The 21,083-nt window shown below is 38.5% G+C and overlaps 1 protein-coding gene and 1 non-coding gene across 2 annotated transcripts; both read left to right on the top strand.

Annotated features, from left to right (window-relative positions):
• Nucleotides 1-11,739: 11,739 nt before the first annotated feature.
• On the top strand, nucleotides 11,740-11,821 carry TRNAS-CGA. The gene has a single exon. It is a non-coding gene; the product is annotated as a tRNA-Ser (tRNA).
• A 1,232-nt stretch (nucleotides 11,822-13,053) lies between these two features.
• On the top strand, nucleotides 13,054-16,885 carry LOC115737487 (transcription factor bHLH68-like). Its single transcript, XM_048275139.1, has 9 exons — nucleotides 13,054-13,655; nucleotides 13,846-14,257; nucleotides 14,468-14,542; nucleotides 14,702-14,767; nucleotides 15,051-15,116; nucleotides 15,326-15,385; nucleotides 15,845-15,892; nucleotides 16,441-16,572; nucleotides 16,605-16,885. Exons 1-8 carry the CDS (start codon nucleotides 13,483-13,485, stop codon nucleotides 16,567-16,569), a joined length of 1,029 nt encoding a protein of 342 aa, XP_048131096.1. The 5' UTR covers nucleotides 13,054-13,482; the 3' UTR covers nucleotides 16,570-16,572; nucleotides 16,605-16,885.
• Nucleotides 16,886-21,083: the final 4,198 nt, after the last annotated feature.

Below are 21,083 nucleotides of genomic sequence, written 5' to 3'. Positions count from 1 at the left end.
AGCACATCTAACATTTTTGGTTTCAATTTAATCTTTTCCTAAGTCGAGCCTAATTGATGAACCGATGATGCGAATGACCCCTTTATGTTATTTTTTCACATGTAATTCGCCAAAAAAAAAATACTTCCTTTTGTTTCAATTTGTAAATGTACTTTTTCACGGTTTGACTTGATAGGGTCCTCTTGTGAATGTCATTTGATAATGCTTTATAATAGCCATTGAGCATAGTTCAAAATATAAATTAATTGTTAATGGTTTGAAAGCGAGCCAAACTGACAATAGGGTTAACATCATTAAAATCTCAAACAAGTACCCATCAATTTATTTGACAATAACTAATTTTTCATCTGGAAAAGATTCCAAACTAGTACCGATGCAACCACATACTCATTTCAAATCGATTTTCGTCTTACCAAAAATCCAAAATTAGTACTCCTTTTAGTTTTGGGTGAATATATCGTGGATATCGATTTGAGATTTTTTACCAGACAAAAGTTAAATTGGCAAGTATGTGTTATAACGCTATCAGTTTGACTTTTAAATCAGTGTTAAACCTGACAGTTTTTTTTTTTTTTTTTGGTCGGAGTTAAACTTGACATTAATGAGTTGGATACGAGTCAAATTTTTCCCAAGTTGGCAAAGTCTTGTTTAGATTGAAATAGGCCCAATACCAAAAAAAAAAAAAAAATCTCCAATTTTAACATTTGTGACAACTATATCCAAATCTTTTTTTGTCTCATAAAAAATTTCCAACTTTTGTTTTTGTCCCAATTCTATTCTAAAATTTTACTTTTATCCTAATTCTATTGACCTAATATAAAAAAAACCCTCAACTTTAGCATATTTCTTAATTATATTCAAAAAAAAATTTGTCTCATAAAAAAGCTTTGACTTTTACTTTTGTCTCAATTGTACCACATTTATGCTTTCGTCCATAATCACTATTAGTTAATCCTACATGGCATTTTCACGTCGTTAATGAATTACACCTTGGCAAAGTTGACATAAAAAAAAAAAAACAACCGAACTTCTCTTATGTTGTTCCCCTACATATTGTCGGAAGATACTGAGTCACTCAGGCATATTTCATATTCTCTTTGGCACTAAATAACCCAAAGAACGGTTAGACAAAGAGATATTTGGACAAACGATCTAAAATTTTATCTTTCTTGAAACCTACTGTTTCTAAATTTCGAAAATTCATTGGTAAGTTCAACGAGAAAATTCGAGTCACGTAGGATTAACTAATGGTGTTTATAGACAGAAGACCGACGATGGTAGAATTGAGATAAACGTAAAAAATGGGGGTTTTTTTGTGAGATAAAAAAAATCGGATATAATTGTCACATATGCTAAATTGATGATTTTTTTTTTGTATTAGATTGGTAGAATTTAGACAAAAGCAAAAATTGAGGGTTTTTTACGAGACAAAAAAAGTTTTGAACATAATTGCTACAAATGTTAAATTTGGAGTTTTTTGGGTATTAGGCTGATTGAAATATGGGATTAAACCGACCACTCGTACGCCCCTTTCCCTCCTCTTTTCGTGTTTTTCCCGGGGGGTTGGTGGTGTTGTCCCTTCTTTGTTGTTTTTTTTTTTTTTTTTTTTTTTTTCCCCCTTTTTTTTTTTCCTGGTCGGCGTGGGGGGTGCTCTCAAAAAAAAAAAAAATATGGGATTAAACCGAACAAATCGAACCGTAAGCACAAAATTCGTGACTAGACAATTTAATTAGAATCCGACCAAAAGAAAAAAATATATAGTTAGAAGGAAAGAAAAACCATAAACATAAACAAAAAGAAGACAAAAACGTACGATTCAAAATAGTAAATTTTCCCTCTGTCAAAAATTGACAAGAAAAGGCCTGCTTACTTTTAACAGATCATTGTGTTTTACTGGGCGAGCGCAGCGATGTGTCGGGCGTTTTTATTAAAATTATTATTTATCATTATTATTTTGGTCGGGGGTGAATCTTTTTTCGACCACGCCCGAATCTCGACGTAATTATTTTGCCACCCCGCAGTTAAAAAAAAACAAAAAAGTGGAAAAAGATTGGTCGCGTGCTTCCGATCGGACGGCACGCGTGCCCTTCCGCAGTTCAACGGGCCAGATTCAACCGTCGCGTCAAAGGAAGTTCGCCGTTTGGTAGGATGCACTCAACGGGCACGGCGGCGCGGCGGGGGGGTTGGAGTTGACAGGGGCAGCATTCCGTTGACCTCTTCATTGACCCGTTGACTGGGGCCCCCTGAAGAAAAATGATGAGGATCTCCGTACCAAGACGTGCCTTGCAAATAAACGAAGAAAAGAATTTTAATTCAAACATTAATCGGTCATTCTTGTACTATGTTATATGGATATTATGTTGCTCCCCATGAATTGAAATGAATAGCGAGTGCGGCAACCAAATGATAAAGAAGCGACATCACCTGTCATGATTCACGAAGTCACAAACTTTAAGTGATATATCATTAGAGAGCATTTCTAATTAGTTCGACTTAACTCGGACTTTCGCTACCCAATTTGGAGAGACTTATGCCGGCTTCCGCAATTTTAATGGGGCTACAGACTAGCGGTGAGGAGATCGTATGCTTGCGGATAGACTAAATAGTTACGACTCAAATTCAACCTTCGACAATGCGTGTGAGACTCTCGTAGTAATATCTCGAGACAATCACCACAGTGAACATTGCCCCCGCACCTTTAAACATATGAAAAGGTGCGTACTTCCTATCGATTTGTTTCAAACGTTTAAACATAAGAGCTTGCATAAGGGTTATTAAGAGGAGACTCGGTATTTCTTCGTCTTCTCCTAATTTCTTCCTAATGACTTTGCATTTGAAATTTCGAAAAACCACAAAATATAGACTAAACATCCTATAATATTTCCTATCAGAAGTGGAAATTAAAGTGATTTACTTATGAAATTTCGTAGATTATTTTATGTGCTCTAAAGTCCACACACCATAGTAACCAATAGGGGTGTGAGGCCTGGTCACACCCATTCCGAGATCAAAACTAAGGGAACCCAAGTGCTCATTTAATCACAAGTTGTACTAAATGGGTCCAGAGCACTGGCTCAAGATAATTACCAAAAAATTATTAAACCAGCTGCATGGATGTCATTGGCCAACTTAATCCTTAATCTTTTGATGATTTGCTAATGTAGTACTTTTTGACTAATTTTGATCGGAAATCGTTTTACGGTGCACAACAAGTACTCGTTGACCACAATGAAAAAAATAAAAATAAAAATTATAAAATCCAGAGTAATAACTTAAAAAAAAAAATCGCAAAAATCATTCTCATCAATGGATATAGATTTAGGATTTTTTTTTCAGGCAATTTTTTCGCATGGGCTCTGATACCATTGTAGAAGGTCACACTTAAAAAATTTTAAATTAACAAGTGTAGGGAGATCGCACAAATATAAATAACATTCCGCTGCCAAGCGATATAAGATAATATTCCAATAACCGGATACTAATTATCACGTTCCCCTCAAGATAGAACCATTATGAGAGGGCGGCTTCTTCGTAAAGATGAAATCATGTTTGAATTTTAAATTGACATGAGGGCAAAGCTATATATTATATACTATATAATATCATTAAATTGGATCCCCAAGACCTTCGTCCGTCGGTATACATTACTTAAATAAACCTGCGCGCTTCGCCTGATCTCCACATCTGAGATATGCTGTCAAATCCCACAGAAGAATGAATCAATTAGGCCTTTATTCTCTAATTGAGATGCTGATCTGATCATTAGCCGAGCAATAGGTTTTTGGTAACGTGGTAAAGGTGTTTTTATTTTAATAAAAAATACTAAAAAATACTATTTTAATGATGACTTTTATCACTTACAAAAGTGAATGAATGAAAATATTTTTATCGTCTACAAAAGTGCTTAAATATACATTAATGTCAATAATGAAAACAACTTTCACCGGCCGGTTATCTCAAGAGATACCGACAAAAAATGCTTTTCGAGCAATCAATTTTCAACGATACTTTTTTCTCTCGATTTCTTATCGAAAATTCATAATAATTACAAATCTAAAAAAAATAATACGTGGTCTATGAGTTAATATAAGGCTCGATTTGTTTCATGGAGAATGAATTATTTGAGAAATATTTTGTTGAAGATGATTATTTATATCGCTTGAAATAATTAGTCAATAAGAATTGTATTCGGCATCGACAATAGTTCATGTCTACATATTTTTGTTGATAGTAAAAATATTTTTCGTTCATTTATTTATGTAAGCAATACAAGGGATTTTTTTTTGGATAATATTACCCAAACCATATTTTTTACGAAATAAATGAAGCTTAACACCATTTTAAAAAAGTTTCAAATGATTAGCATTAGGAAAATAAGTCAAATTTGTGCACTTGGCTTAAGACTCTTGATCTAGTTGGAAATTTCTCTCCTATAGGGGCCTTCGCAACCTGTCCATTTAATATATAGGGATGGCAAGCTCCATGAATGCGTTCTTTATTTTAACATGACGGTGCCAGCACACGTAGGCACCCCCAATTGCCAATCATATTTTTTCTTTCTCTAATGACGGGGATTACTCTCTTTTTGCTTTACATCCAAAGGATCCCAAGGTCTTCAAATGAAACAATTTAAGGACTTATTTAGGTACAATCCACCATAAGACTCTTGAAGGGTTTAGAGCATTTTGGATGCAACAATAGTCTCGAGCAAGGGATCGTACAAGCCCAATTTGGAAGGTTTCGTGCACTTTCACATCGGAAAGGTGTAATTTTTTTCTATTTTTGGGAGAATATAATTGCTTATTGTTTCATCGGAATTTCTCCGCGACAAAATATCTTTCACCGCAATTCATTTTTCAGCTTTTAAATGTGATAAAGAGCCATGTGACGATATTGTACAAAAAGAGTTCCAGATAGTGAGAAAATCAACTCGCGAAGTTTGTAAAGATTCCAATAGAATTACACAAATATCATCTCAAGCATAGCTTGACCCGATGGAGAGACTCTATAAGTACAACTCAATGGTAATTAATACATATAATATTGAAAATAAACACACAAACCGAGATCAAATCAGAGTTTGACTTGATGGAATGGCTAAGTGAGGCACAATTTCTTTCAAAGGTTAGCGAACCAACGCACACAAATCAGCGTCGGAGTTTGACTTGACGACAATATCTTGAATACACTTCAATTATGTATTATAGTTTGACTCGATGGTGCAGTATATTGGATAAATATAGACGACAGAGTTTGACTCGATGGCAATAATCCGAAAGCTATAGCTAAGAAAAGTAAAGTGCAATACGATAAGTAAATATAAGATAAGTTTATGGATTTGTTCGGGGGGCTCTTTTTGAGGTTGGTCTGATGGTACTTACAATGGTCGAGGGAGTAACTGCTCTTCAGCGGTTGTGGTTTTAGCGCGCAATGGTTGCCACGTTTGTCATCTTCCACAATCCCTTTTGACCAGGTCTTCAAGCAATTCTTTAACTGTCAACACCTTAGCACCAGCTCAACCTTTAACTTAGACCAGTCGTGTCCAGGTTCTCCACTTTTAGGACTTTTGTGTTAAAATCCCAATAACTGTCGATTAGCTCCAAATTAACTATATCAGCTAACCTCTTTCGTTCGTGCGGCTCATGGCTAATTCCTCCATACTTTACGGACTCCTGAACCGAAGTTTCAAGGAGCTATTATGTTCTCCCGCCAAGTAATTTGAGAAAGAATTTTCGTCTCCTTTGGTACTCCTTGAAAAATCCTTGAATCTCTAGTAGAATCACTTTTCGTTGGCACTCATGTCTATAGCTTGCTTTATCTCTTACTGATCGACACTTACAATGATCCACAAGCGTCCTGCGCGTGGTTCTTTCGTCGTCTGTCAAAGTGTTTGCCTTCCACGTGTTTATCTCATGTGTCGATTTTTCACGTGTATTGATTTCTTACATGCGCAGCGCGTATTTTGACGGTCAGATTATTTCGAGCGCCAAAGCTTGTAAACGCAAATAATCAATATCAATTTTGAGGTTGAGAATTTCCCCCGTTACATCTGGCAATTGAGGTTAGGATGGATGCTGTCTGGTCAATCGCTTCAGTGGTGGAGCCACTAGGAACCGAATTCAATTACTGGCCCCATTTGTTCCCCACGCCATGTCTATAGCATTAAAGTTCCCCCTTGAGAGACTGCAACTTTGTTAATTACTAAGAACAAATTTGGTCCCTTCGGAATCCCATTTGCCTTAATTTTTCAGTTTATCCGTTCTTTCGGAACAATTAAAAGGATTCGTGGCTTATATATTAACTCCCGAAAAGCATGTGGTGGACTCCATAAAACAGAAATATTTGGATAATTCAAGCTTAAGGAGTGCTCCTAAATCTAGATTCAGTCTTTAACACGATCCTTTGTTTGTGGGGAAAATTGTCAAAAAAGTTTTAAATTTATTGCAATTGTGCCAATTTAGTCTAGATTTTTTTTTTTTGCAGATTCGATTCCAAACTTTTTGCAATTGTGTCAATTCAATACATCTAGCAAATTTTGATATGCCAGTCTTTACGTGGGCGCTGGCCGGCCGGTGGCATAATTTTTTAATATATGAATATTTTTAGATTTCTTTTTTTTTTTTCCTTCTCTTTTCTTCTTCTTCCTCTGGCTGGCAAGGCTCAACTTCGCCGTCTCTAGGCGAGGTCGAGCCTCGCCAACCGTCGCCTCTCACTGGACCGGCTAGAGGAAGAAGAATAGGGAAGAAAAAAAGGAAAAAGGAAATAAAAAATTTAAAATAATAATAAAATATTATGTCGTCAACCGGCCAAAATTTTTCTTATGGAATGAGCATAGTTGCACAAGATTTATGATTGATTCGACCAAAAAAAAGTTTATGACTGAATTAGCACAATTATAATAAGTTGAGAACTTTTTTTTTGTAATTTTTTCTTTATTTGTGATACTTGATTTTAATCCATAATTACAATAGATTTAGAATCCACGTAACAACGCTCCAGAGGATGGTCGACACCGGTTACCCCTTAGCCACGAGATGGCGGGTCCTATCATGAAGTTTAATCAAATCGGCCCCCCCTCTCTCTCTCTCTCTCTTCTTCTTAGTAAGAACCAATCTAAAGTTTACGTGCTCTCGTCTCTTTATTCTCTCTCTCTCTGTCTCTCTCTCTCTCTCTGTTCCTGCAAGCGTCTTTTTTTCCCCCCTTCGTTTTGATTATGATGGCACGAAGAAGAAAGGCCCAAGGTTTCTCTCCCCTCCCCATCAAATCTGCAGCGGCTGTCCGATCGAACGCATACGTTTCGATTCGAGTCTCTCGATCGTGCCTTGTGGATTCCCACTACGCATCTGAGTGCAAGAACTGATAATCCGATAAGCCCCCATGCCTCCCCCTTGAAATGGGATTCCTTCTGTCCCTAAGACATTTGGCAATAAAAATCGAGTCTTTGTCATCCGCGGTGGCATTCAAAAACAATCTTTCCTAAGATTGAAATCGCAAGAGACATGTGTAAAGCATTAATTATGCATCATGCATAGAGAGGTTTTGGAATGTCCGCACACCATCTATGGCCACTCCACCAGCTTAATATGCAAATTTAGGGGAGAAATTAGCTTTAAAAAAAAAAAAGGTCTTAAACCTACTGTATGGATGCCGATTCAGCCATAAACCTGTCAGTTTAGACAATTCGGTCATAAGCCTTATGACCCTTTGCCAGTGTGGTCATTCCGGTCAATTTTTGCTAGAAACTGCCGACGTGGATGTCGGCTGTCTCACGGGACACAGTCAGCGTCGGTGCGAACAATTTTTGTAAATTTTTAATAATTTTTCTGATTTTGTTCCTTATTTTTTCCTTGCCTTTTTCTTTGTTTTTTTTTTCTTGTATCCCACTGCCGGTCTGCGACAATGTGGTCATTCCGGTCAATTTTTGCCAAAAACCGCCGATGTGGATGCCGGCCATCTCGCGGGACACGGTTAGCATCGGTGCGAACAATTTTTGTAAATTTTTCTGATTTTTTCCGTGATTTTTCCTTGCCTTTTTTTTTTTTTTTTTCCTTTTATCCCACTGCTGGTCTGCGACCTCGGGTGTGGCCGGCGAAGGTCGTCGGACATATGAAACCGTGAGACGCAGTGTTTAGAATACAGTCCTTTAAATTGTACAAGAGCTGGCTAACCTACTTTTATACATGCACGAAATCCTTCGCGCGATACCGGGAGATGCAGCGTTTTGGAAATACCGTCCTCTAATCCCATCCCCTCGGGCGCATCGATGGATGGTAAATCGCGTGTCGATAGCACTTGAAACTGAGCCCGGAATTGCATTCGACGTGTAGTCATTATCGATTGTTTTATCACGTTTCGATGTGTGTTCAAGTGGGTCGAATCTCGAACTCTTCTCTTATCGCTGTCACTTCTAGCTCGAAACAGTGATTTCCCATTCACCTGGAATCCGGGAAATTTTCTCTCTTCCTTTTCTTCTCCCCACGCTCGATGGCGACTTCTCAGGAAAGGAACGCAAGAGCTTTCAACCAACATGAGAAGGAGGATATGATGTTGAGCTCGGTGGGATCGAAATCGTGGTCAAATTTATGGAGCGGGATGAACAATGTTTGCCTGCATGCATCGCCAACGAAGGGATGTGGTCATACATTCACATAACTTATTTTTCCATCTCGTTCTCTAGGACGTTAATTTAAGGAACAAGTAACGGTCGAAAATAGTAGAAACTATTTTCCAGATTTAGCATGGTATACGTGACCTTTTTTGTCTGGGACAATTGTCCTAAAGCGTCATAAATTTGCTGCAATTTAGTCAATTCTATCTTAAACATTTCAATTTCGCCAATTGAGTCATAAACCTTTTAACACTTTGCCAATTGAGTCAATCCGATTAATTTTAGCCGGGAAAAAATGGCATGGACGCTTGAGATTTTACATGGCACCGTCGGCGCCGACGTGGCACCACCAAGGTCCAAATCATCAATTTTCAATTTTGATTAGACTTACTCAATCAGCAAAATATCAAAAAGTTATAACCTAATCGACAAAGTCAAAATGTTTAGAAAAAAGTATGATAGGTTTAGTACTTTTCAGACAAATTTTCCCTTTTTTGTCCAAGAATCTTGCATATTTACTAACAGCCAAATTCTCTTAAAAATCACTAGGGGATTGTCCCAATAGTCATTTTTCCTATTGGAAAGAGGGAGGTGGGGGGCTCGAATCCCTACCTTCGGAGAGAGTAGAGTGGGGACTAGTAAGGAGGGAGTACATGGCATATAACGCATACAGTGTGGCTTGTATAGTAATATATTATAAGATAGAATTAGACAAAAAAAAAATTTATTTAAAAAAAAATTTATGTCCAATCTCATTCCGACCGTAACTTCAAATTTTCTTTTTGTCTAGAAAGATATTAACTTTCAATTTGCTTCGGTATCCAAAAATCTCGCCACTGATTTTGTTCAGAATACGGTGCCTATTACTAGCTGGGGCATGTCGTTGTTCTCGTGAAGGGCCAAAGTTTGAGCTGTTGACATCTCACGATTCGCCATAATTGCACGACTCTCTGAAACAAAGGAAAAGAAACAGCTCCTTTGCCTGTGGCCGTCTGATATTTGTTTCCCTGCGTACGCTCTCGTGCGTGCATGCATGCATGCCATTCTGTGGTCGGAGAAAAAGTGAGTTTTTTTTTTTTTTTTAAAAAGCCGTACCTGAGAAATTAGATGGTATTGGAGAGAATATACGACATTATCGGAATCGGTACGTGAGATACACCTCAGGAAACGAGAAAAAAAAATGCTTCGTCCCGTCTTGCGTGCACGAATTTTCTGACGATTGAGTTTAGAGCATTTAATGACGATTTGTTTAACGAGAATTTAAACAACAGGGCTGCGTTTGGTCGTCCTGGATTTATGGTCGATAGGATTGGATAGGATATGATAAGAAATCTACGGATTTAGCCATATCATATCCATCATTTGGTAAACTATGGATTTAAAGTCGGATATTCTCATATCTTATCATATCCCGCATTTGGTAGAAACCGTATATCAATATAAAGGACATATATGCCCTACGTGATGATCATGAAATATTCCGATCTTATTACTATAAAAATAATGTTCTCATACAAAAAAAAAAAAAAACTTGAAAATATACACATATATTAGATTTTCGAACCTCTTTGCAAAAAAAATAAATAAAATGAAAATAGAAACAAATGAGACAAGAAAGTTAGCTTTTATATGACGGATAAGAGAAATCCTATCCGACTTTATCCTACCCCATCCCCTAGGATTTTTTTATCCGGGTTATATCTCCCTATATCCGATATTATATTATCCGGGACACCTACCAAATACGGGATAAGATAAAATATATTCTATCCCGAGTTTTATACGGACGACCAAACGCAGCCCAAGAACATATGTTTTGTCTTCCCATGAGCAACCCCAACCCCGTACTTTTGATTGCAAATGGGCCGGGTCGGGTATTCAGGGACTAATTTTCTAATTTTTTTCCCTTTTTTTTTTTTTTACACATGTGCATGTACTCTTCTTGTGATGACATTATAGAACAACGCAGTGCCCTGACGGCCCAAACATTTGGGCTGGGCTGGGCTGGGCTGCGCTGGACACGATTTCTCCATTTTTTTTTGGGGGTTTATGTAGCAGAAACCAACTTCCGACCCCCCCGAAAAAAAAAAAACAAAGGTAGTAGTAGAAACCGACTCCAAATTTCCTCTCGCAAAATTCAAAAAAAAAAAAAAAAACGCAAAACATAGCCCGAGATAAATCGCGAACTTTGTTGTGTCTTCAACGAATTTTGAGTTTTGCGGCGAGGAGTCAGTTTTCGACGACCGTTCCTTTTCTATTAATAGGCTATGTTTCCCTTCATTTCCGGCAAGAGGGGTCAATTAGCGGCAATCTCTTTTGTCTAGTCACAGGTTATGATGAATGCACCGAAGATCCGAGAATTTCAAGGCTGGGATGAGACGCGTTGACCAAAGCGTCTTAAGCACATAATTCGTTTAGATTAATTATAAGTTAATATTAGGACATAGAATAATGGTGGTGGTGGTGGGAAAAATGAGAAAAAAATTTGGAGCACGCCTCCTCTCCACTGACAAGGAGAAAGTGGGGCGAGGGCACATCAACGGCGACAACTTGAATTACGTTTCTTTTCTTTCTTTTTTTAAATTTTATTTCAGGTGCTTGATTTCTTCACAGGCCTTCAAGATTCAAATTGACCAAAGCGAGAAACATGCGGGCCCCCACCTAGCTTTCGCAATCTTTTTCATTTTCAATTTGCCCGAATTTTTTCAATAAGTCGAAATGGTTTGGGAAGCACAGGCCATTCCGCGAGAAAAATTTTGTTCTGGTCCCTTCTCTTTGGGCTCTAGAAAACCCCCCAAGCCCGACCCATGATTCTTGGGTCGGACGTACGAAACCGTCTTTCTCAGGGCGACTTCATATCGTTATCGCGACGGACTGATGAGCATGATGTGGTTTATCCGACTTGGGTGTCTGTAATTATATACGTGGTTCTCTTTTTTTTTTTTTTCTTTTTTTGTGTGTGTGGCAGATGGTATGCATAATTATAAATTCACGTTCCAATTAAATGGGAAGCTCATCATGATTCATGGGCAGTGTTAAGGAGCCTCGAGCTATATGCTCTTGATGGGGTCGATCATTTCACGTATCAATTCGGTTAATATGTAGGTTTCATCCGATTGCTTCGTGGTAGCGTCGATATGTCCGAGTGGTTAAGGAGACAGACTCGAAATCTGTTGGGCTTTGCCTGCGCAGGTTCGAATCCTGCTGTCGACGCCTTTACACTCCATTTGTGCTTTTGTTTTTGTCTTTTTGCTGCCCAAGACTCTCATTCGCTATGTTCTAACTATTGACCCCTTGTCCATAGGAAAAAAAAACATAAGTCACGACACCAAATTAGATTCACATCCAACTATATTGGTGTTGCTCATGCTGAAGATTTTGAAATAAAATTTCTGTGCTTATGCACCAACGAGGGATGTCCAATTAGATAAAAAGATCGTCATATTGATTGTGGACGAAATGATCTGCAAATTATCGATGGTCCATTACGCACGATTGTACTCTAATTTCATCTCTTTCGCCAAATTCAATGTGTTAGGAATGCAATTTCTATTTTTTTTTTTAACTATCCTTTTCTTTTTGGTTGACAAGCTTCGATAGCGTACCTTGACTTTGCACGGAACTTGAATCTTACTTGCAAGAGTGAAAGCTCGAGATGTAGAACGATAGATGAATATTCAATGAAACTAAGGCTTTGCGACATTTCATTTGTGGTTAAATTGATGGATACTCACTTACTTGACTCTTATTTTAGAAGAAAGTGCTGAAAATTTTAACTCTTCTTTTTAAAGTACTTTAGCGCCAAAATGGAGGCAATTGCCAGCTCTACTTTCCTATAAGCGTGGCTCAACCGCCATCACCTCATTCGCCTTCTCGAATGCTCTTTCGCAACGCAAACTATTGAAGCAACTTAGTAATCATCAATAACTATGCCGGTCTATAATTAGATCGATTCAATTGACGGACGAGTCAACGAGGATCATGTACATATAAATTATGACGATATTTCCATTCGAGGTTAAAATGCACTAAATAACAGGCTATTAACTTGGTGTTTTTTTTTGTTTTTTTTCCACTTTGCAAGGCACACGAGTCAGAGAATTTAATGAACCATATTCCTTGGATGCAACCATTGGCACGTTGATATTGCCCTAGGAGGCAGAACAGTCGATATGTCATGTACATATTATTATACCACACCGTTAGTGGCACATTACCCTACCTCAAAAGAATAAGATAACACGAAAACAATCCCGAGGTATGCCACCCCCGGATTAAGGGGGGGCAAGGCTCCTACAGGACTTGAAAATCATTAAATTATTGCACAACCCACCATCTTTTGTGCCCGCCCCCCCACCACAACTTTATAATAACGCATAAAATATCTAAGGATAAACAAATCAACGCACCCCAGAAGAAAGAAGAAGGGAAAAGGGAAGGAAGGACAAAAAAATGGATTAGATATTACAGAAAATGCTGAAGAAGCCTCTCCCTGTCTCTCTCTCCGAACCCTAGAGACACTGTCTATGAACATTCTCTTGGAGGACATAGGCTCGAGGTGTTTCTTCAACCTGTTCTGAGGAAAGCAAATAGTAATCCTCTCCGAAAGCTTTCAACCCACAAAAGGCTTGTTTGGATGTATGAACAGGGAAAGAAATACATGACACATGGGGAAGAGAAAGTAAAGAGAAAAAGGAGGAAGAGAGGGGAGGTATATATATTTTTTTTGGCCCTTTGGATGTTTCACTTTTTGGGTTTTTAACCTCTCCTCTCTTTAGAAGGTCGGGAGTTAGAGGGGAGAGAGAGAGAGAGAGAGAGAGAGAGAGAGAGAGAGAGAGAGAGAGAGAGAGATCATAGGTTCACTTCACTAACAAATGATGGCAGGAAACCCTAACTGGTGGAACATGCATCCACTATCTTATCATCATCACCACCATCATCAGCCTCCTAGCAATTTGTTACCTCCTCAGTATGTCGTTGGATCCCAGAATTCTCTTGCTGATAACCACACCCAGGAACTTCCTCAGTCTTGGAGTCAACTCCTCCTGTACTCTCTCTCTCTCTCTCTGTGTTTGTGTTTGTGTTTGTGTGTGTGTGTGTGTTTCTGTCTCTGTGTGTTGTGAGAGAGAGAACTGATTTTTCAGCTTTCCAGTCAAATCTGGAAGCTATGTTGCGATATCATTCTTCTTGATTCTCTCTCTCTCTCTCTGTTTCTTTTGTTCCTTTTTTTTTTTCAGGGGAGGATTGTGCGGTGACGAAGATAACTACAAGTATGGTGCGAGTCACTTTCAGGCAAAAAAGTTGGAGAACTGGGAAGAGCTACAAATGGTGAACAACCCAACTTTAGGTGTACACGTCGTTCATCATCCTCATCCCCAGCTTGTAGATGTAAAACAAGAGGTATCTCAAACCAGCTGTGACGTGTTGTACAGCCATGGAGTTCATGAAGAGTTGTTCCTGGCACCAAGCAATGTCAATAATAAGCCTGCTTGGCCAAATAGTAGTAACACCATCATGCCTGTGTCTTCTCCTACCTCATGTGTCACCACTTTGAACAATAACAACAGCATGTTGGACTTCTCTAGCACCACCAACGCCGACAACAACAAGAACAGCAACAATCAATTGCGTCCTGATCATTCGTCCGAGGTTGGTGAAATCTTTTCCAATTTTCCTTTTCCCTTTTCTCCTTTGTGTGTGTTTGTGTGGGTGGGTTTGTTTTGTACAATGGTTATAACACTCTCTTGGGGTCAAGATCGTTTAGGTGGACTTCCTGCCGCATAAGTGGAGCTGGTTCCTGTGTTCTTGCTATAGATGCATGTTTGACCCTTGACCTGAAACTTTTTTTTCTTCCTTTAGTGTAATAGCGCAGCCGCTGGAGGGGCATGTAAGAAGGCCAGGGTTCATCCTTCTTCGAGCCAATTACCTCTCAAGGTTAACTCTGCGCATCTCTTTCTCCCTCCCTCCCTCCCTCCCTCCCTCTCTCTCTCTCTCTCTCTCTCTCTCTCTCTCTCTCTCTCTCTCTCTCTCTCAAGTATACAACATGCAGTGATGAAATTTGAGATGATTCTGTGTATTCAACGAGGCATGCAGGTGAGGAAGGAGAAGCTAGGGGATAGAATAACAGCACTCCACCAGCTTGTTTCCCCTTTTGGGAAGGTAAACTTAATTTGAAAATGCTGCTTCTTGTTCATACCCAACCCCAACACATGTTGATGGACAAAAAGGACATATTTTGCATAAGCTGATTTTTTATATGAACAAAGCCCATAAAAAGCAGAATTTCCTTCTGCCAAAAATTCCCCTTCCTTGCTCCTTTACTTGTGTTTTTTCACAGTCTCCTATATATGCTCTCCTTTTAGCATTAAAGAAGGACCAGAAAGATAACTTAGGGTTTTGTGTTAATTGTGGAGTGTGTTCTTTTCTTTTTCCTTTTTTGCAGACTGACACTGCTTCTGTCTTGTTAGAAGCCATTGGGTACATCAGATTCCTTCAGGGTCAAATTGAGGTGTGATGTTTATTTGCTCTCACATTTTTATATACGTGTGCAAGCTCTGTGCAAAACACCAACTCAGAATCAGTGAAAGGCATTTGCATTTAGACACTATAAAAGTTCCATACTTTGATAGCTTTTCTTCATGAAACATTCTCTCTGAGTAATCGCAGTTTGCATATGACATTTTTCTTTTTCTTTTTTGTTTTACATGAATGATGCAGGCTCTTAGCTCTCCGTACCTGCGCAATAATGGGTCTGGAAATATGAGGAATCAACAGTCTGTAAGTGCTTGGCCACAACATACATATAATTCATATTCAAACAGAAAAGACTAATGTCAAAATGTGTTTACAAATTTGATTTTGAAGTGTTGTGGAAACTCTGAATTAGTCTTTGAACAAGGAGAACATGAAAGCAACGATAAAAGATTACCGCACCACTTTGTAAATAAATCTCTGATTTCAGTGCTGGCATTATTCGGCACAAAATTTGGTGTATGCATCTTAGAGTCTCAATATAGTTAGCTTACGATCCTACTAAAATACGACTAATTAGCTGAAAACCATAGCCAACACCAGACCAGTGCATGTACTAAGTGTCTGCTATAAGACTTGTTTGAAGCAAAGTACAACATCTTCCCCCCTCTCTCAAAAGACACATATATAGTTGAACTTTAACAGTTTGCTGTTGTTAAGACTATAGTTATGTTGGTAAGTTCATGAGAGGAAACCTTTTGTCAGGCTCAAGGAGAAGGGAATTTTGCATTTCCTGGAGACACCAGCTTGCAGGTATATAAACTGTGCTTCATTGGATCTGTCATCCTCTTAAATCAGCAAAAAGCAAGTAGCTAGAGAGAGACAGACTTTGTTTATTCTAGACCAAGCATCTAAGTCTGCTATTTTAGGTGGGAAGAGAAAGCTTTAGCGAACAAGGTTCCCATAATTTATACGCCTTTACCCTCGTAAAGTCATCAAAAGCATCACATATATAAACCAAAGACTTGACATTAGCTTGGAATCCTAAAAGGCTTTTTGCTAGGATATGATAAAAGTTCTCTTGTCCTTCTTTTTCTTTTCTTTTCACTGCATAGCTCTTCGAGGACACCCGCCCAATCACAAAAGCAAAACCCTAACAAAGGTCCACCACTTTAGCATAAATTTAACAAATATAAAGCCCTTTCCATTTGATTCCCTGGTATTTTGCAGGATAAATTATATGACCGTCATCATTGTTGTCATCATTTAGATCATCATTATTGCTCTAATTTGATTATCCTAAGAAACAAGTGGCGGGACGAATGATTTAGAATTTGTATATGTATGTTTTGGTTTCTCAGGAAAACCAAGACAAACCAAAGGACTTGAAGAGTAGAGGACTGTGCTTGGTTCCTGTCTCTTGCACGATGCAAGTCGGAAACGAAAGCGGAGCCGACTACTGGGCTCCGGGACTCGGTGGCGGTTTTTGACGGGGACCCGGTCGGGCAGTGGCGGGGACATCGACGGAGCGAGCTCCCAGGGAAAGACATAACATCATGAGCAGTCACTCTGCTTAAACCTAAGGCTGACTGCTCATGATGCTATGCATCCTTGTAGTAGCATCGACTCGATGGTTAATTTATGCGGGTACTTGATTTGATTAGAGAACTCTAGCCGTTGTGTTTCTATGAAGTTCACGGATGATAAGTTACAACCTAGAATGGTTTTAGGAACTAATATATTGATCCTTCGTTATTAGATGAAATGAAAATCCAAATTATGTCCCCCCAACATTTTCACTCAAAAGCGGAGTTTGGAATCTTGGGTTTGAGATGCAAATGTTAGAAAATAGTAAGTTCTCAAACAATGCATGAAATTACCCACTTTACTTTCATATCTCATCTTCATAACTAAAAATTGATGGATTTTAGAAAGGCGGGTAATTCGGAAACGGTCAAACGGATATTGGTAAGCGAGTCAGATAAGAGTCGATAATTTAAAAGCCTAATCGATAATTCATTGTGAAAATGTTGTTAAGTAACTCAAACAATATCGGCAAGAGTTGGTAGTCTCAATGAAAGTTGGTAATTTGAGAACGGTCAAATAGTTTTTGGCAAAAGACTCAAATAAGATTTTTTTTTTAACTTAAAAAAAAACGTTGGTAACTAACTCAAATACGCTGGGAATTTTGCATAAAATTTGGCGGGGATAATTACCAATAAGGTCCTAACCCTATTGTACATGTGTCAATTTAATCCTAAACCTTTCAATTGTGCTAATTTAGTCCTAAATCCTTTGATGATTTGCTAATTTAATCCTAAACCTTTCAATTGTGCCAATTTAGTCCTAAATCTTTTAAAATTTTACCAATTTAGTCCTATGTTTTTTGAAGTTTTGCCATTTTAGTCCTAAACCTATTATTTAAGTAATTGGCCGAAAAGACTAAATTGGCAATTCGTTAAAAGATTTAGGACTAGTTTGGCAATTCGTTAAAAGGTTTAGGACTAAATTAGCATAGCTAAAAGGTTTAGGACTGAATTGAAAAATTGTTAAAAGGTTTATAACCGAATTGACACAATTAAAAGGTTTAGGACTGAATTGACATAAATACAATAGGTTTATGATTTTTTCGATAATTTTTCCAAAGTTGGCGACTTCATAAAAAATTGGTAAGTTACTAGAAAAATTGGTAAGTTGTTGAAAAGAAATACATAAATAATGAAATAACACTTAGTAACATGGAACTAGATGGTAACTACATGGAAAGAAGTTGGTAAACCACTCGAACTAAAGTTGGTAATTTTTAAAAAGTTTGTGAGCAACACAAATGGGAATTGGTAATTCCTTAGAACAGTTGGTAATTGCCGGCCAATCAAATATTTACTGGTAAGTTGGAACGAATGTTGGTTAATTAGAAAGTTACCACACAAAAATTAATTAACCAGTCACATTTTGCTCAATTAACAAGAGTACCTAGAACACACCTACATTATGTCGTAAATTACAACACGGAATATTATTCCATTTTGTTTTATCATACCAAAAATTAGAACATGCAAACTAACGTGGACAACCAAATAGAACCTTTTCATGTTGACTTGACTATTCGGACTCGAAACCCCACTCGAGCTCGGTCGAGTATAAGAACTTAGGCTCGAGCTCGACCAAATTGTAACATAGCTATATGTGGATTCGAGCTCGAATTTAACAAGCTCAGAGATTCACTCTGTGTGCACTTATATGAAGGTTAAAATCTGTAATTTTCACTTATTTGTTTTTTCGTTTCTTGCAATTACGAAATGCTTATGGAAAAAAAAACAATAGAAGCTCAATAAAGCTTAAGAGAGCTTGTCGAGCCGGCTTGAACTCGACTCCATAAGATACTCTAGTCATTTGAGGTCTAGACTAGTCGATCCCGAATAATTATTGGGTCTTGTCCGAACTGTCTTTTTTTTTATTTTTTTTCCTTTTCATTTTTTTTTGGTTTGCGTTGGTAGCCTCATGCTGGCCACCGATAGAGGGTCAATGGCGAGGGTTGCGGCCCTCGTCGGTTGTTGGATGAGAGCTCGCGATCCTTGCCTAGCTGTGGCTAGGGTTCGAGGCCCTCGGCCGATGGCCGGCAGCCTCTTGTCGGCCCAACCAAAATAAAACAAAAAAGACAAAAAAAAAATATAAAAAAAAAATTATTTAAAAAATTCTTAAAAAAATATTGAAATATCATGAAAATGTACCGAATTGACACAATTGCAAAATATTTGAGACTGAATCGACAGAATCATAAGACTTTTTTGATAATTTTCCCGTTCATAATATCGCCATTTTTAAATTGTCGCAGCAAGAAACACAAACTTTATTCCAAGATGTGATGTTTTGTGCAGGACAGGCTTGGGAGAGTCATCTTTCAAGAATTCAAACATGACAACAGTAGAATTTATGCAATTCCCTTCTCCCTTTTCCTTTATGGGACGACCTTTTCATGACTACTTATTATAGCAATCCATTTCTCTCTCGGTTGTCCGAGACAAGACTACCCCATCTTCTTAACTGGAAAGTTCATGTGGGCTGACCCGAATATGCCAATGTGGGTCCTGTCAATTCGGGTCTTTCTTTCAGATCGTACTCGATTGAATTGTGTGAATTTGCAGGATAACATAAGATAAAATTAATGGGAGGGCCGCTCCGCTCGCTCCAGCAACCAAAGTGTGTGCATGACTCCAATTCTGTCGTAACTCTCACGTCACTCCCCACTTTTTGCTTTAGGAAAAAAAATTAAACTTTCTTCTGTGCTCCCCGTTGAGAATTCTTGTGTCCTCATTATACATACATAAGCAGACCTACGTGATGATGATCTTAGCGGGTCTTTCGTTGCTCAAACCTTTCTATCTTTCTGTATCGTGGGTTTCGATATTGTTTGTATTGCATGAAAATTGGTCAGAACGAGCTGAACGAGTCAGCATGAGTCAAAATTTGGGTTCGGCACCATAATATGTTTGCCAGATTCATTTGGGCTTTCTGGTTTTCTCTGCAAGTATGCAGGTCATGCGAGAGCAGATAGGCAGAGAGGGGGTGGAGAGAGAGTAGAAGGTAACGAAAGCAATCAGCTACACATGCCATGCCTCTTTGAGGTGATCATTTCAACCTGAAAAAGTTATTACAACAACCTGAACATTAGCATTCATTGCACTCAAATCCTCTGTCTCTGTCTCTGCTTAAATCCAAAAACACAAGAGTGTCTTGTTTCTTCTTGTTCCCATCCCGCGGAGTTTGTTCTCGCATGTCCCAACAAACACATGAGCACAACTCAGCACGAGAGAGAGAGAAGAGGAAAGAAGAAGAAGTGAAACCCTGTAGGGAAAAAATACCAAAAAAGTTCTAAACCTGTTTGTTGCCAATTCAGTTCCCAACCTTTTGATTGTGTCTCGTTCGCCTTAAACCTTTTGCATTTATGCTTATTTTAGTTGGAAACAATCGACGTGGATGACGACTGTCCTATGTAGCGTGATCGGCGTGCTGACATGGACATTCTTAATATATATTTTTTCTTTCATTTTGATCGGCAAGGGTCGCTGTTCCTACTAGATTTGGGCAAGGGCCTTTATTGCGTAGCTCACGGTCGGCAACTCTTGCAGGCCAAAATAGAAAAAAAAGGAAAAAAAAGAAAAAATAGTAATGAAATACTCAAAATGTTCACGTCAGCACCAATCATGCCATGTAAGACGGACGGCGTTTACGTAAAAGATTTTGATCAAAATTGATCGGATGGACTCAATTGGCGTAAATGCGAATGGTTTAAGGCTAAATTGGCGCATTTGAAACATTTAGAACCAAATTAGCATCAACACAATAGGTTTAGGACTGTTTTGGTACTTTCCCGACGCAAAAAATACCGAGTAATGTTGGAATTGGAGGCAAGATGGAGATGCCATAAATCAAGCATTGATGGTTGTGGAGGACCGTACCAAGACACATGACTCAAGCTTGATGAGGCGCGTACGATTTTCCGTCGCGCTCTCATATTCAAGAAGTGTAATATCGTTATTATGCACGCTTAAACTCAACTTGATCAAACATGTAATCTAAGTTCGTCTTAACTCTCATTAGCATGCATTTCCGAAGTTGAGCTTCAAACTGCAATGGCACGTAGAGAAGTCGTGTTACCGAAGCACAAATGCTTGATTAGGATCATCAACTGTCGGAGTCAAATGTGACTAAAATCCCAAGGCACATCGATTTCACCCTCGAAATCATGAAGAAATATAGTGGGCCTGTGGTGACGGACGCACCAACCGAGATTTGTAAAAAGGCCCACTTTGGAAGTGGGCCGAATTTGGAAATCTGCAGCCCTTTCCAATAGAAGTTGATCCAGAGAATCAAGCCCAAGTTGTCAAATTGACTGGACTGCCACCTGAATCTCCCATTAAGCTTTGTTCGAGGACCAAAGGTGTCACGAAATCCACAATCACCGTGTAAATAGTCATCGAACATGTCAGGTCAGGAGGTCGAT

The sequence above is a fragment of the Rhodamnia argentea genome, chromosome 2, assembly GCF_020921035.1.
Source record: "Rhodamnia argentea isolate NSW1041297 chromosome 2, ASM2092103v1, whole genome shotgun sequence".
In the NCBI taxonomy this organism is placed as follows: domain Eukaryota; kingdom Viridiplantae; phylum Streptophyta; class Magnoliopsida; order Myrtales; family Myrtaceae; genus Rhodamnia; species Rhodamnia argentea.
Note: the sequence above shows the minus strand (reverse complement) of the source record. Positions and strands in the feature narration are given on the sequence as shown.

Coding starts and splice junctions, on each gene's coding strand:
- LOC115737487 (XM_048275139.1), top strand. CDS start 13,483: ATGATGGCAGGAAACCCTAACTGGTGGAACATGCATCCACTATCTTAT. Junction 13,656..13,845: donor TCTTGGAGTCAACTCCTCCT/GTACTCTCTCTC, acceptor TTTTTTTTTCAG/GGGAGGATTGTGCGGTGACG. Junction 15,386..15,844: donor ATATGAGGAATCAACAGTCT/GTAAGTGCTTGG, acceptor ACCTTTTGTCAG/GCTCAAGGAGAAGGGAATTT.